This window comes from Homarus americanus, unplaced genomic scaffold (assembly GCF_018991925.1).
Source record: "Homarus americanus isolate GMGI-L3 unplaced genomic scaffold, GMGI_Hamer_2.0 scaffold23578, whole genome shotgun sequence".
In the NCBI taxonomy this organism is placed as follows: domain Eukaryota; kingdom Metazoa; phylum Arthropoda; class Malacostraca; order Decapoda; family Nephropidae; genus Homarus; species Homarus americanus.
The window spans coordinates 5,392,070-5,406,020 of NW_024733231.1; the positions used below are offsets into that span (position 1 = coordinate 5,392,070).

Below are 13,951 nucleotides of genomic sequence, written 5' to 3' on the forward strand. Positions count from 1 at the left end.
AACTGTGATATGCTTATCTAGCATCATCAGTCTGGTCAATATTGCAAGGTTCCTTATGGCCCATCATGTATACTGTATATGGTTGTTCACCATTTCTTTACAGTACTGTTATCCCTCAAGCAGAATGACAAGGGATAAAATAAAGAACAGAATTTTCTAAATTCTCCATAACATACATTATACTTTATTTACATAGTCAGAAGACTACTTATGTAACAAAACAATATCATGAAATACTTCTTATTATTTAATCAAGATACCTTTTTTAGCTTCACACAAACCTTCTCCTGCAGTGATACAGGCTGGCCAGTCTCCCAATTCTTAGCATTACGCAGCAACTGGGTTACCCTTCACCTTTAGCAAAATCATTACACCAAAGGGATGTTCCGCAATTGAAAAGTAAACACAATAGTGGATTTATTTATTGGAGTGCACAAGAAGGAATCTATATTTTGGTTGGGTTTGACCAAAGTAACACTGTTTATAACAAAAGTTATGACAGTGATGGTCATTCTTCAGTCAATGAAGTATGTCACACGCTAAAGGCAACAGTAAACGCTCCAGCCGTCAGTTATTTTATAAAAGTGTTGTAAGTATGGAAATGGACAATCTTTTTCCTGCTGCAAAAAACTACAGGTACTGTATTATAATTTTCCATGTAATGTACTGTAACTAAACTAATCATTTTCCCATGTGCAGTAACTACATACTGAAATTATAATTTTTCTCACTTGACAATGCATGAAATTGATCATCAATGAGGTGTATTCACTTGATTTTTATACTCTTAATTGTGTGGGACCTGATGCTTGCCACCTCACCTCCGTACCGCTGTATCTCTTTCCGCACCTCACGCACCTGTAGGGGAGATAAACCAAGATCACTCAATCTATCCACTTGTTTTATAAAAGATCCTAAATGTAGACTAGCTAAGCATTCTCCCATTCGTGCCTATTACTGACTGAGCCTTATACAGAGCCACTAATTGTTCACATTTTTACTCCCATTCATTTCAAAATCCCGACTTCCAGATGCATTTTTTGGCCAGACCTGTTAAATTAAATGTTAGCTGCACACACAACTGAGTAACCTTAAAAATATTAAATCCCCTTAACTGATACCTATTTGAACACCACAGCCATTATACCAGCTAAATTATGACACTTATCTCTGACTTCCATTTCAGACAGTCAGCACTTCTAGTAAAAATAAAAGTACAAGTTCATAAATATTGCTCACCTGTCCTGTTCTTTTCTTGAGTTTATTCTTATACTTATTCCTGTATTTGACTCTTGGGTTCCTCTGTTCCTTCTTACGTGATGGCAGCAGCCCCTTGTTCTTAGCGATCTGGTAGGTAATGGCACGTCTTCCGTCCGGGTCCAGCGTATCCTTCTCCTCTACTGCAGGTGACTCTACAGGTAGAAATAAAGCCATTAAGGTGATTTACCACTTGAAAAGAAAGGCACAGAGATGGTAAAATTATGTATGGATACTTGCGTGTATGTATAGTATGTATGTTGTACTGTATGCATGTATGTACAGTATGTATATGTGCCTGTATGTACAGACACTCCCTGGGTTAAAGAAGACTCGAATTATGGATCTCCGAGTTTACGGAGACTCTCCCATAAATCCTGTTTAAAATGAGCGCCAAGTAATTTCCTGGCCAAGTGGGGATATTTTCAACCCTACCCCACCTGTGAGCTGTACATTATGCTATGTGTTTTTTTTAACTCTTAATTTGGGGAATATTCTGTTTAGTGTATGTACTTAATTTAAGTTTTCTATTTAGTTATGTACACACTCAATCTTACATTCAAAAAGTGGAAAAATAAATAATAGTAACATTAAAGGAAATACTGGTATGGTAATTGTCATAAGGTATAAAATATTCTCAACTTGTAACTTTGGGTAGATATAATGAACGTTTTTTTTTTACACACAATCCAACACACAGTAAGTGCAATCCTCGACACCAGCTCCTACTACCACCTGAGATCCCTAGCCCGAGAACTGCTGTTCGACACCACAACCGCATCCAGCCCATACGTGCACGAACTGATCGCTATAAAACCAGTCCAGTCCCAACCATTGTAAAAATTATCAATAACTTGTAATAAACCAGTGTATTCACTCCCAGTAAATACTACTTCTTGCACTGTCACTATGTTGAAATGCCCTGTAGTTTGAGCTTTTCCCCATCTAGTTATTATATATCTTATTTATATCACTTATGTTATTTGTATATTATTTGTAATTCGAAACCCATTCCCCATTTATGTAACTGTATATTTTCAGCCTTCTGGCTGCCAAGCTCTTTCAATAAACCGTTAATTATTATTATTATTATAATAAAAACTGTCCATGGCAGAGCATCATCACTAGGGATGCTATTAAGGAGAGCACCAGGGGCGACTGTGGCACAGTTTGAACACTAACTTGTATCATTTTGCTCTCTTTATGCTTTCATTAATGCTATTTATACGTATACTGTACTTTAGTTATTGATGTTTATATGCCTACAAAATTTTAAGTTTTAATGTTACAGTGTACAGTTAAAGATACTTTTGGGGGTGAATCTAGTGATCTCAATAGAGTCTTCACCGCCAGTTACAGAGGGTTTACTGTACATTTTAGGCCCAATGCTCCAAATTCTGGAAAAACAAAAAACAACTCCGGAACCTCCAGGTCCCAAGCCTACGAAATAAATTGTCTCATACCTGTATAGTAATTGTATACAGCTGTATATATTAAGTGTACTTAGTGTATTCAATGATTACCTTATGGAAGAGCCACTTCAAGCTTACAGGTAGACTCTAGGAGCGGAACCCATCCATAACCCGGGGAATGTCTGTACGGTATTTATGTTGTTTATTATGTATACGAGAATACAGTTCTATCTAAGACAGCAAGATACACCCATAACCCTTTCACTGGTAATCTGTGGAAGACACAATATCTTACTGAAATTACTGTACAGTACGCCCAATAATTCGCGGATTTTTATTTTGCGGATGACACCCTGGATGTACCCAAGAATGTCTGTGGGTAGTTTTAAAGTTGCCGGCATTTTTGCGGCCGGGACAGGGAGCCATTCGTTCTAGAGACAGTAATTTCCTTTTTCTGTATTGTATATATGTGTGTGTGTGTGTTAACACTACACACAAATAAATAATAATGGGAAAATCCTTTCACAAATAATCAGAAAAAATGCTGAGTCTACTCTCAAGCTACTCCGTGCTTTATTAATAAGAAAGCACTGAGTGGATTTGAGGGTAGACTCAACATTTTTAATATACATTAGTTTCTGATTATTTGTGGTAAGCAAATGTTATTTGCAGATTTGGCGATTTGTGGCCATTTTGAGATCCTAACCCCTGTGAATCTGAATGGCATGCTGTACTGTATTTGCCTCCACGGGAGGTATCATTGACTTACTTTATAACATTATCAGCTACACAAAATAAGTTACTACTGCTGACGTGGTAATTCAGCATCTGATGAATGTCTCTTGGTTAGCTAGACCAAGTTGGAAATAACATAACAGACTATAAAAAGTGATTGTTTACCATTAACTCCTTGCTCTTCATCACTGCTTGCTTCTGCCACCTGAGTTTGTTCCTTCTTCTTCAACTGAGGAACAACATCGTCTTTATCTGACAATTGGGAGTCGTTCAGTAAGTCGGAGAGCTTTCTTTTCTTCTCTAATTTCATCTTGCTCTTATTGCTCAGTAACTGTAACGTTTTCTGCTTCCTGAAAAATAGTAAAAGTTAATGTTAAATGTATGGTAGAGGAAGGAAGTCACAGTAGCCTTAACCACGCCATCATGAATAAAGCTTTTTTTTACACACAAATCATCATCATTGTATTTATTTTACAAACATCAGAATAGCCTAAACTTAGCTTTACAATTACAGTACGACACAGACATTAAAGACCCTGACCTTGGTTTCCCCTTTACTTTAGCTGGTGAGGCATTTAATTTAGCCGTTCTGTCAGCGATGATAGATGGAATCAACTCTTTCAACTGGTTTCTCAGCTGGTCATCACAGGGGCCAAGTTCCTAGAGGTGAGAGTAAATGGTGTTAATTTATGCCAATGACAAATAATGGAGTGGCCAATATTTCCCCATAAAGTTTAACCCTTTACCAACAGCTACGGATTTCTTACATGGAGCACAATGAACATGGTATGTCCACTGATGATGGCCGCTGTTTAAATGGTTAATAGGCAATTTTGGTCAACATACATTAAATTAAGGTTCATTACCTCAAGTCACCTGACCTAAACTGGTAAGCTTATGTATAAAGCTATATGATGGAAAGAAACAGCATTATGTTGCTGCACAAATGTAATACAATCCATAATAACGTCTGTACTTCAAATTTTGCCAATAATGATGAGACTTCAGCCAGAAGCCATGATTAATCTGGCTCTGGTGGAGAGTTAAAAATCAATGAAAAACATTTGTTTGAAGCATAAACAAATGGAGCTTTCATTCCTCTCCTCAGCTGGCTGGACTGGGAGCTTTAATCAGCACTGCACCCACTAAGTCACCACACTCCTTCACCAAGAGGAAAATTCCTCAACAATTTGTTAAGAATCTGCCCAATGAAACTAAACATATAAACAGTAGACAATTAACAGAGGTAACAGACACATTATGGCACCAAATGACCACAGACTTCTGGACTTGTAACATAAATTGAAATAAATCCCAAACTATTCAACTCAAGCAAAAGTGAACCACGACAAACCCACGTTACCAAACATTACATTATTCTTGAAGCATTTACCTGCAGCAGTTGGCGGTACTGGGCTAGTCGACTCAACACTGGATGATTGCCCATAGGCTCTTGGCTGCACTTAGTAACCATGTATACGCTCAGTACACACACATAGCTGAAAACCAGAAAACATAATAAAAAATGTCAAATTGTACTAAAATACAAAATATAATAAATAATGTAAAATCATCTGAAAAGGAGTAAGGCAGTACAGTATAGCATAAGATTCTCTAAACTACACTCCACAGAGATGTCAACTCTATGTGGGTGTTGCCGTCTTCCCATAAACAAAATATTTCAGTACATTACAATGCAAGAACATAGTTGTAGGGGAATATAGCGGCAAAAATCTATTTGCGAAGGAAAAAGGCGGGATAATTTAGTTGCTTGGTGGAATAATGTACTGTAGAGGTGTATGAATTGTGTAACAGATGAATAGAATGAATACCATTAATTAATCTGAAAAGGTGGTGTTTGTTTTAATATTAATGTTATAGAGTATACAGTACGTGTTGCCTAAATAAGTAGTCATACCCTGTACAAGAATCATATAATCAACAGAACAATCCTTATCTCCTATAAAAGACTCAACCAAAATCATTCAAATAATTCTGGCTTTAAAATTTATACATACAAATCTTTCCTTGTGATGAAGCAGAGTGGCCAACCAGTTTCTGATCTGGTTCTTAGCATGCAGCTGCTTGTGTGTTGTCCAGTCCCTTGACAGAATGTTAGTCCATCCAAGGGTTGTTTCATCATTATTCAGCAGATAATGGTGTACCCTACCCTACCTGACCACCAAAACAAATGCACCCAACACACTGTCATGTAACCTCCATTAGTTCAAATCTTCCTGTTATAAATGTCTACAGTCTTTGACAAGGAGATGTCTGTGCATAGATTAGACATTAATACTGTCTGATCTCTCCCAACACTTTAGAAAAATCCTCCACTCCATTTTGGAATTGAAACAGTAACCACTAATTGGGTTACGAAGGTACTGGTCTTAGCAGTACCAGGACATTACAATATGACACTCTAATTTCAATAACTTACTTGAGGAGAAGTCTGTATCTAGTTGTGATGTACTGACAGACGGAAAGAGAGGAAATCTTCCCTGTCTCCACACCTTCCACCAGTGGAACCAAAAAAGAGTTCAGTTCCTCACATTTTTCTGAAAATTGAGACTTACAAATAAATACTGTACTGTTACTGCACAAGTATTTAATATCTAAGCTACTGAATATATGAGTAAATTTAAAAACCTAAAAACTACTTGAAATTTACAGGTAATAACATAACTTCTGGGCTCTACAGTGAGACAGCCTAACATTTTTAATAGTATGGTATTTTTACTCCCTTGAAAACTGCTAGAGCATCATATGAAGCATTGTTAGATGACATAAACACTCTAAATGAAGTCAAAGATATTACCTACTACTGTATTTTCCTGATAAAAATTGTAAGAGCTTTATAATTATTAATGGGTTCAAATTTCTCCAAGTAAAATATATCCCTACCTTTTAGATCATCAAGGAGGGGAATTAATTCTGGTGATTCCCTCCGAAGCAACTGTAGCTTTTTAGCTCGAGACAATCTTGACAGGTCCACCTCCACCATAGACTTTGAGGCTTCGTCTTCAGGCACTCCACTAACTTCCTCCTGAAGATGTAGATGAACTAAGTTTCCATAGAAGTCTCTCTCTTTCTACACAGTTTCATGATATATTACTTAAATTTCCTTCCTCATCCTGACTCATCTAAAAAATATAATCTACAAGAACCATTTGACTTTTTCAATAAACAGAAAGTATAAAATAGACTTAACAATGAGGGAGTAGCATACAGAGAGGTGAGGATATATAAGATCAACCATTGTGGTAAGGGGGAAGAAGGAACACGAGCACACACGTCATCGGTGACCCACACATTAATACTGTACTAAACAGCAATAAACTAAATGTGTTCCACGATGTATACAACATACATTCTTGGATCAGCAGATAAAGAATATATTTTTTCACGAGTAATAGTAAACACAGGAACGTCTCGATAAAAACCAAAAGCCACGGTGGATCTATGATTTATGTAGAGGTGCGATGGGACGGGGCAAGGTGGGCTTATAGGGTGGGAGTGGATCTGAAGGAAAAATAAATAAAAAATTAAAAAATTCTCCCTTGCACCCTGAGCAGTCAATGGAAGACCCTTCAACCCCCACTAGTGGCTATAAGGCTCCCCTAATTCCTGTTATTAAGAGCCCTACACATACACCACACTCCATACCTGGGGGATAAGGTCATCAGGCACGAGGTCTTGAAGCTCTGCCGCCATACGTTCCTGGAGTTTCCTTGCCGTCTCTTCCTCCAGTTTGGCCAGTTCTTCATCTTCAGTGTGTAGTTTCTCTGATCGAAAGAAGACTTCATTACCAAACTTTTCATTCTTTAAATATACCAAGTTGACCAACACGGTGCAGTTCAGTATATCCATAACTTTATATAAATGCACAGTTCCAAACCATTACTTTCTGCATAATTATAAGATTATGTCCTGTTTCTGCTAACTATGTTATTTTCATCATTTAGTTTTTGTAAATAATGTATAAATAAATTATTACAAATTAATGACTGTGAAGTGATTATTTTTGTTTTAAGGAGCATCCCATGGCTTTGTTGGCTGTCCTTGGTCAAAATGATGGACTGTTTACCACTATTTGTATGCCCACAATGTCAAGGTATATGGAATTGACTACCTGCACAGTCTATGTACACTATACCTGTACAGTCTATGTACACTATACCAGTACAGTCGAAGAGCTATGCAGTACAAGCTGAATCAAAATTGTAAACTTGTATGACAATTTTACTTAATAAATAACGATCTATCTATCTTATCCTATGTGGAAAAACAGTACACAATGAAAGTAAAACGACCACTAATGATGGCAGCTGTCCTTCCACCTTACTTCAACTGCTGATGGCTGCCATTTAAGGGTTAAGTAACAGTGCTTCTTTAAATGCTCTTACTGTCATAATTAGATATACGTACATACATAAAACACTCAAAATAAACCTGAGGGTAGGAGCTAAGACACTCCTTTTATGGCTTAGGTTGTCTATGTGGGTTTTTGAAAGCTTAACTCCTGACCACGACTCATACCTGACCATTAACAGAACAACCAGTAATGGATAGTTTAAGAGGCTTCTGTGGTGAATGGATGAAGAGCACTGGAGCAAATGTGTTAATCATATGAATAACGTACAGGTATTCGCCCATTAAATACCTTTACCCTAAGCCACTGATGGGCTCTGTCATGGTGTGTTCAGTGTGCAAGTACAGTACCTCACACGTCACTCATTGAAGAACAGTAGACCATACAAGTTAATTTCTATCCCTGTATGTGACAAAAAAGAAAAGACTTACTCTTGATCTTTTCATCGGTGGTGTCTGTACCAAAGTACCGTCGTCTGTGTGAGCCCCACGCGCGTTCATCGGGAAGTTTAAATTCAGGTTCATCAACAATGTCATCCTCCATATACAGGTTGTCTTCATCACTTTCTTCTTCATCATCATCACCACCACCGTCATCATTATCAGAAGAATCACTATCGATACCCAACACTTGTTCCTGTAGGAGAGTGTACACGTCAGAAATATGAGAACTTAATAAATGTACATATAATTTAGACATAATATCTTTTGACATGGGTTGCAATTGAGGACTGAAGCATGGCATCCCATTATATAGCTCAGAGAACTTACTGGAACTTGGTTTGGTGGATCAGCTAATTTCTGTTTTAAGAATACTGTACAATCACTCCTAAAACTAAGGTAGGTAAGGTCTATCACTCAGTAACCTGTTGTGTACTGTATATACCTTTTCTTATTCTTCACTGAGGTTTATGTCTCTCTTCCATCCACTGTACTCTGGAATGAATAAGTTTACAAGAAATACAACAGGGCTACTTACCTTGGGCTCTTTCTTTTTTGACATCAGTTTTCTTGCCTTGCTGAGGGCTAAGTTATCCTGGTCATCCTCAAAATCATCCACTTCATCATACACAAAGCTTCTGCTCTCCGGGTCGAGCAGCGTTCTGCGTGTGTCATCCTCATTTTTCTTACTGTTAGACTGCCACTGCTGTTTTCTGTCTCCAGTTCTGTAATGAATTATGTACTTTACTGATTTGTTTTGGGCCATAAAGGTAAAAAAAAGATTATTGGTAACAAATTAAAAATCCTTTAAGTGAAATCTTTGTAATCATTAAGTCCATTCAAGGGACTGAGGCCAGGTGAACAGTTGTGGTCAGAATACACAAAGGTTCTTGATAAAACAAAAGTTCAAAGATAGTTTTTGTCAATATCATAAATGACTAAAGGTAAAGGTTATGGTTTACTACTTGACATTACTTAATCACATCTACAGATCAGTTAGTTATGAGTACTGTACTGTACATTGAGGGGTGAACGTGCAGAAAAGAAAGCCAATCATTACTTCCTTACATTTCAACAGGAAAATTTCAAGGATGATTGACTTTACCTTTTTATCCATAATCAGATGACCAATTGATGATATATGAATACACAATTTTCTAAGTATGACCAACTTTGACCAACAGTGTTAACTGAATGGCTATACCTATTAGAGCCTGGCCGGACAGTCTGGGGGTGGCTTCGTGCACTTTTTGTTCGTGTCACAGCGTAGAAAAAAATCCTTTATCGATGGAGAAATTTCTTAAAGTTTATTGCTAAGGATGATCCCACGTCCTCAATTATTACTGAAGTACGAACCTTAACGATACCTTACATTTATTTTCCCAAATACTGATAATCCAGAGTGTGTTCCTCGACACCAACACTCCAACATGCTCCAGTAACAAGTCTTGTTTACCTATTAATCATGCTCCACTACGACCCATATACTTATGAAAAAACCTCTAATGAAAACTGGAATCATTGAAGACTTACTTCCTTCTTTTACCCATATCTTCTCTATGATATTATTGAAAGTATCAGACGCCAGCAGCCACCACACGTGAGCAGCAACACAGCTGGTCAGGTAAACAAAGGCGCCACACATTAAACTTTGCCCCAACTTTTTCATACTTCCCTAACATGTCTAAATTTCTCGCCAATTTCATTTATAATCAAAACATCACCGTATTATATTCTCACCCAATGTTTTACAGTGTAATATTATGTTTAAAATGAAAATAAATAATCTAAGATAATTCATATCACAGAAGTGGATGTTGGTAAACTGTTAAAGAGTTTACAGTGAGTTGTAAAATCTTTTTAGTTTTAATTTATAGTTTTTACCACTTATCAGCTTACTAACTGTTGGGAAAAATAGTCTGTTCTTTATCAGTTTCACCCCTTTTCAGCCTACTAGTTGTTTAGGCAGTCAGTCTGTGCTTTGTTATGCACATCTGTTCTCTGTAACGACCATAAATACCCACAGACATTGTATCCATTGCCTATCATGGATCATCAACGCTTTATGTGTGATAATTTCATAGAAGCAAACTTTTCCTTGAGTGCGTCATCGTCAGGTCGTCCATTGGTGTTTGAGTTTAAAAAATTATATTCGGATATGACATACAGCTCACGAAACCTTCATTTTTTTTTTCTTATAAGAACTCAAATTGAATATAGCGTAAAAGAAAAAATATTCTTGAAGATAGAAAGGATTTTATTCACTAATAATATTAACTGTATATTTGTAATCAGTGAGTCAGCCTATTAAATGACAATACGATCTTGGATGTACTGTCAACAAGACAAGGAAAATGAATACCAACCAGAATAGAATTGTCCTTCTTTATTTCTTTCTTATGTAAACATCCAAGGACTTTCGGTTAATGTTACGTTAGCTAAGGGTTACTGTGGAGGTTAATGTTACGTTAGCTAAGGGTTAATGTGGAGGTTAATGTTACGTTAGCTAAGGGTAAATGTGGAGGTTAATGTTACGTTAGCTAAGAGTCAATGTGGAGGTTAATGTTACGTTAGCTAAGAGTCAATGTGGAGGTTAATGTTACGTTAGCTAAGAGTTAATGTGAGGTTAATGTTACGTTAGCTAAGGGTTAATGTGGAGGTTAATGTTACGTTAGCTAAGGGTAAATGTGGAGGTTAATGTTACGTTAGCTAAGGGTAAATGTGGAGGTTAATGTTACGTTAGCTAGAGTTAATGTTGCGTTAGCTAGAATGGAGGTTAATGTTACGTTAGCTAAGAGTTAATGGAAGTTAATGTTACGTTAGCTAGAGTTATGTGGAGGTTAATGTTACGTTAGCTAAAATGTGGAGGTTAATGTTACGTTAGCTAAGAGTTAATGTGGAGGTTAATGTTACGTTAGCTAAGAGTTAATGTGGAGGTTAATGTTACGTTAGCTAAGGGTTAATGTGGAGGTTAATGTTACGTTAGCTAAGGGTTAATGTGGAGGTTAATGTTACGTTAGCTAAGAGTTAATGTGTAGGTTAATGTTACGTTAGCTAAGAGTTAATGTGGAGGTTAATGTTACGTTGGCTAAGAGTTAATGTGGAGGTTAATGTTACGTTAGCTAAGAGTTAATGTGGAGGTTAATGTTACGTTAGCTAAGAGTTAATGTGGAGGTTAATGTTACGTTAGCTAAGAGTTAATGTGGAGGTTAATGTTACGTTAGCTAAGAGTTAATGTGGAGGTTAATGTTACGTTAGCTAAGAGTTAATGTGGAGGTTAATGTTACGTTAGCTAAGAGTTAAACGTTAGTGGAGGTTAATGTTACGTTAGCTAAGAGTTAATGTGGAGGTTAATGTTACGTTAGCTAAGAGTAATGTGGAGGTTAATGTTACGTTAGCTAAGAGTTAAATGTGGAGGTTAATGTTACGTTAGCTAAGAGTTAATGTGGAGGTTAATGTTACGTTAGCTAAGAGTTAATGTGGAGGTTAATGTTACGTTAGCTAAGAGTTAATGTGGAGGTTAATGTTACGTTAGCTAAGAGTTAATGTGGAGGTTAATGTTATGTTAGCTAAGAGTTAATGTGGAGGTTAATGTTACGTTAGCTAAGAGTTAATGTGGAGGTTAATGTTACGTTAGCTAAGAGTTAATGTGTATGTTAACTAATAGACTGAAGAAGTATTGGTAACTACAGAGAAGAGGCCTAGAGAGGACAGCTAAGAGGAGTGGCAAACAAAACAGTTCCAAGTACCATATGTACACAAGTGACTGAGTTCATATCTAAGAGTAAATTAGGTGCGGTAAAACATACATGAGAATAAATTTAAATCTATATAACTTAATGATGTACATAGGTGAGGTTGGTAATGTAATAGACTTGATAAAGACAGGTAAAAAATAAATAGAAAAAACAGATGAACGTCACCCGTGCGTCCATATTGTTGTCGCGGACATACAGGTGAGAATTAACATGAGGTGACGCAGTACCTAGGTGAGTCATCTCCCGCAGGTTGTCTTGCGGCACGTACTTGTGAATTGAGGATATGAATCACATAGATTTCACGTGAAGAGAATTTGTGATTCAAGCGGATGTAATGGGTTCCTGAGGCACCACTGTTTACCTAACACCCGTCTGACGTTTCTGGATGCTAACTCCTAAAGTCAAACTGCGCCTATCCTACCACACCCAGCCCCTTCCTCCTGACCAATATCCCTCCTCCTCCAGTCAGGCCTGGCATCTGACTTATGAGGGACTTGCCATAAACAGATGTATTGTATCGGTCGGGAACTCTCCCCCACAATCATCTTGTCAGTATATGTAACTTGCCGCTGATATCCATAGCCCTTGAGGCACATACTCCCTTCAATGGACGAGTCGACTAGTATAATAACTCAGGTGCTGACGTGTGAAGGAAGTCTTGGTGTTGTTGACATGCATAAGCATTAATGGGTGAGGGTTCTGTGTACTGAGTCAGGCTGCGTCATTCAGGATATCACCCGCCGCTGGTCATCTACACACACACAGGAAACAATACCCAGCTTGGTGACCATCCTAGAACATTAACTAGAACTTTGTTTCATAATTGTGAAAAATATACGATCACGTGAAGATTAACCACCCCAACTTATTTGAGTTAGGTTAGGATGGTTAAAGTGAGGTTAGGTTAGGGTCAGGTTACGTTAGGTTCAGGTTAGGTTAGGTTAAGTAAGGTTAGATTAGGTTAGGTCAGGTCAAGTCAGGTTAGGTTAGGTGAAGGTAGGCTAGATTAGGTTGGTTCAGGTTAGATTATATTAGGTTAGGTTAAGGTGGTTAATCTTAAGGTGAAATAAGCGGCCGGGGAATGACGTATGGTGACGTAAGAAAATATCTATATTCTTCACTTAACCTAACCTAACATAACCTGACCTGACCTGACCTGACCTGACCTAACCTAACTTAACCTAACCTAACCCTGAAAGCAAATGAACAAAGACCGTGACGACAGCCTAATGAGATGATGGTTTAATTAACAGCATTGGTTTAACCTTTAGAATGATGGTTTAAGTCAATGACGTTATAATTGGACTGGGACAATGTAGTAAATTTATGTATATTTGTATTCTAAGTTAAATGGTTAGGTCTGGTGTGTGTGTGTGTGTGTGTATCATGTCTGTATGTTGGAGTGTGACTGTATTTGTGTTTATTTATGTGTGTGTATGTAGGTATGAATGTGCATATCATGTTTGTATGTATGTATGTGTGTTTCTATGACATATACGTCCAAGCTAGCACGTGACGCTAAATTCTGGGAAAACAACTTACATGTGGTTAAAAAGATATCCTGTTTATTAGTTATCGTTTGTATTCCACCACTATCTATCTATCTATCTATCTATCTATCTATCTATCTATCTATCTATCTATCTATCTATCCATCTATCTATCTATCTATCCATCTATCTATCTATCCAAGCTTTCATGACTTTCTCCGCTACGTCATAGATTCTGAGCTTACCATTTGCTGGACGGATCTGACGTCACTCGTATAACATTTTAACATCACTCCTATTATACTATTTAATTACCTATTTACAGTTACCTATTAGCTATTTCATATCATAATAGCTACAAAAATACATATCCTGCTATTTATGACCCATTCATGTATTTAATTAAGGTAAAACAGACCATTTCAATAGCCCAATAATTCTTGCTTCTGGTGACATCTGGAATCTTGCCTAGCATAATAAATACCCG

At 37.2% G+C, this 13,951-nt stretch overlaps 1 protein-coding gene across 1 annotated transcript; it reads right to left on the minus strand.

Moving 5' to 3' along the window:
• Positions 1-406: 406 nt before the first annotated feature.
• On the minus strand, positions 407-9,892 carry LOC121869615 (something about silencing protein 10-like). Its single transcript, XM_042371096.1, has 11 exons — positions 9,750-9,892; positions 8,755-8,941; positions 8,208-8,412; positions 7,071-7,189; positions 6,309-6,450; positions 5,845-5,962; positions 4,798-4,903; positions 3,946-4,064; positions 3,570-3,754; positions 1,240-1,412; positions 407-858 (listed from the first exon to the last, which is right to left on the minus strand). Exons 1-11 carry the CDS (start codon positions 9,764-9,766, stop codon positions 769-771), a joined length of 1,461 nt encoding a protein of 486 aa, XP_042227030.1. The 5' UTR covers positions 9,767-9,892; the 3' UTR covers positions 407-768.
• Between the last annotated feature and the right edge of the window lie 4,059 nt (positions 9,893-13,951).

Bases quoted from the DNA above. Each gene is read 5' to 3' on its own strand.
- LOC121869615 (XM_042371096.1), bottom strand. The intron at 8,413-8,754 runs GTAAGTAGCCCT...ACTCTCCTACAG, and splicing joins CAAAAAAGAAAGAGCCCAAG to GAACAAGTGTTGGGTATCGA. The intron at 5,963-6,308 runs GTAGGGATATAT...CTCAATTTTCAG, and splicing joins CCTCCTTGATGATCTAAAAG to AAAAATGTGAGGAACTGAAC.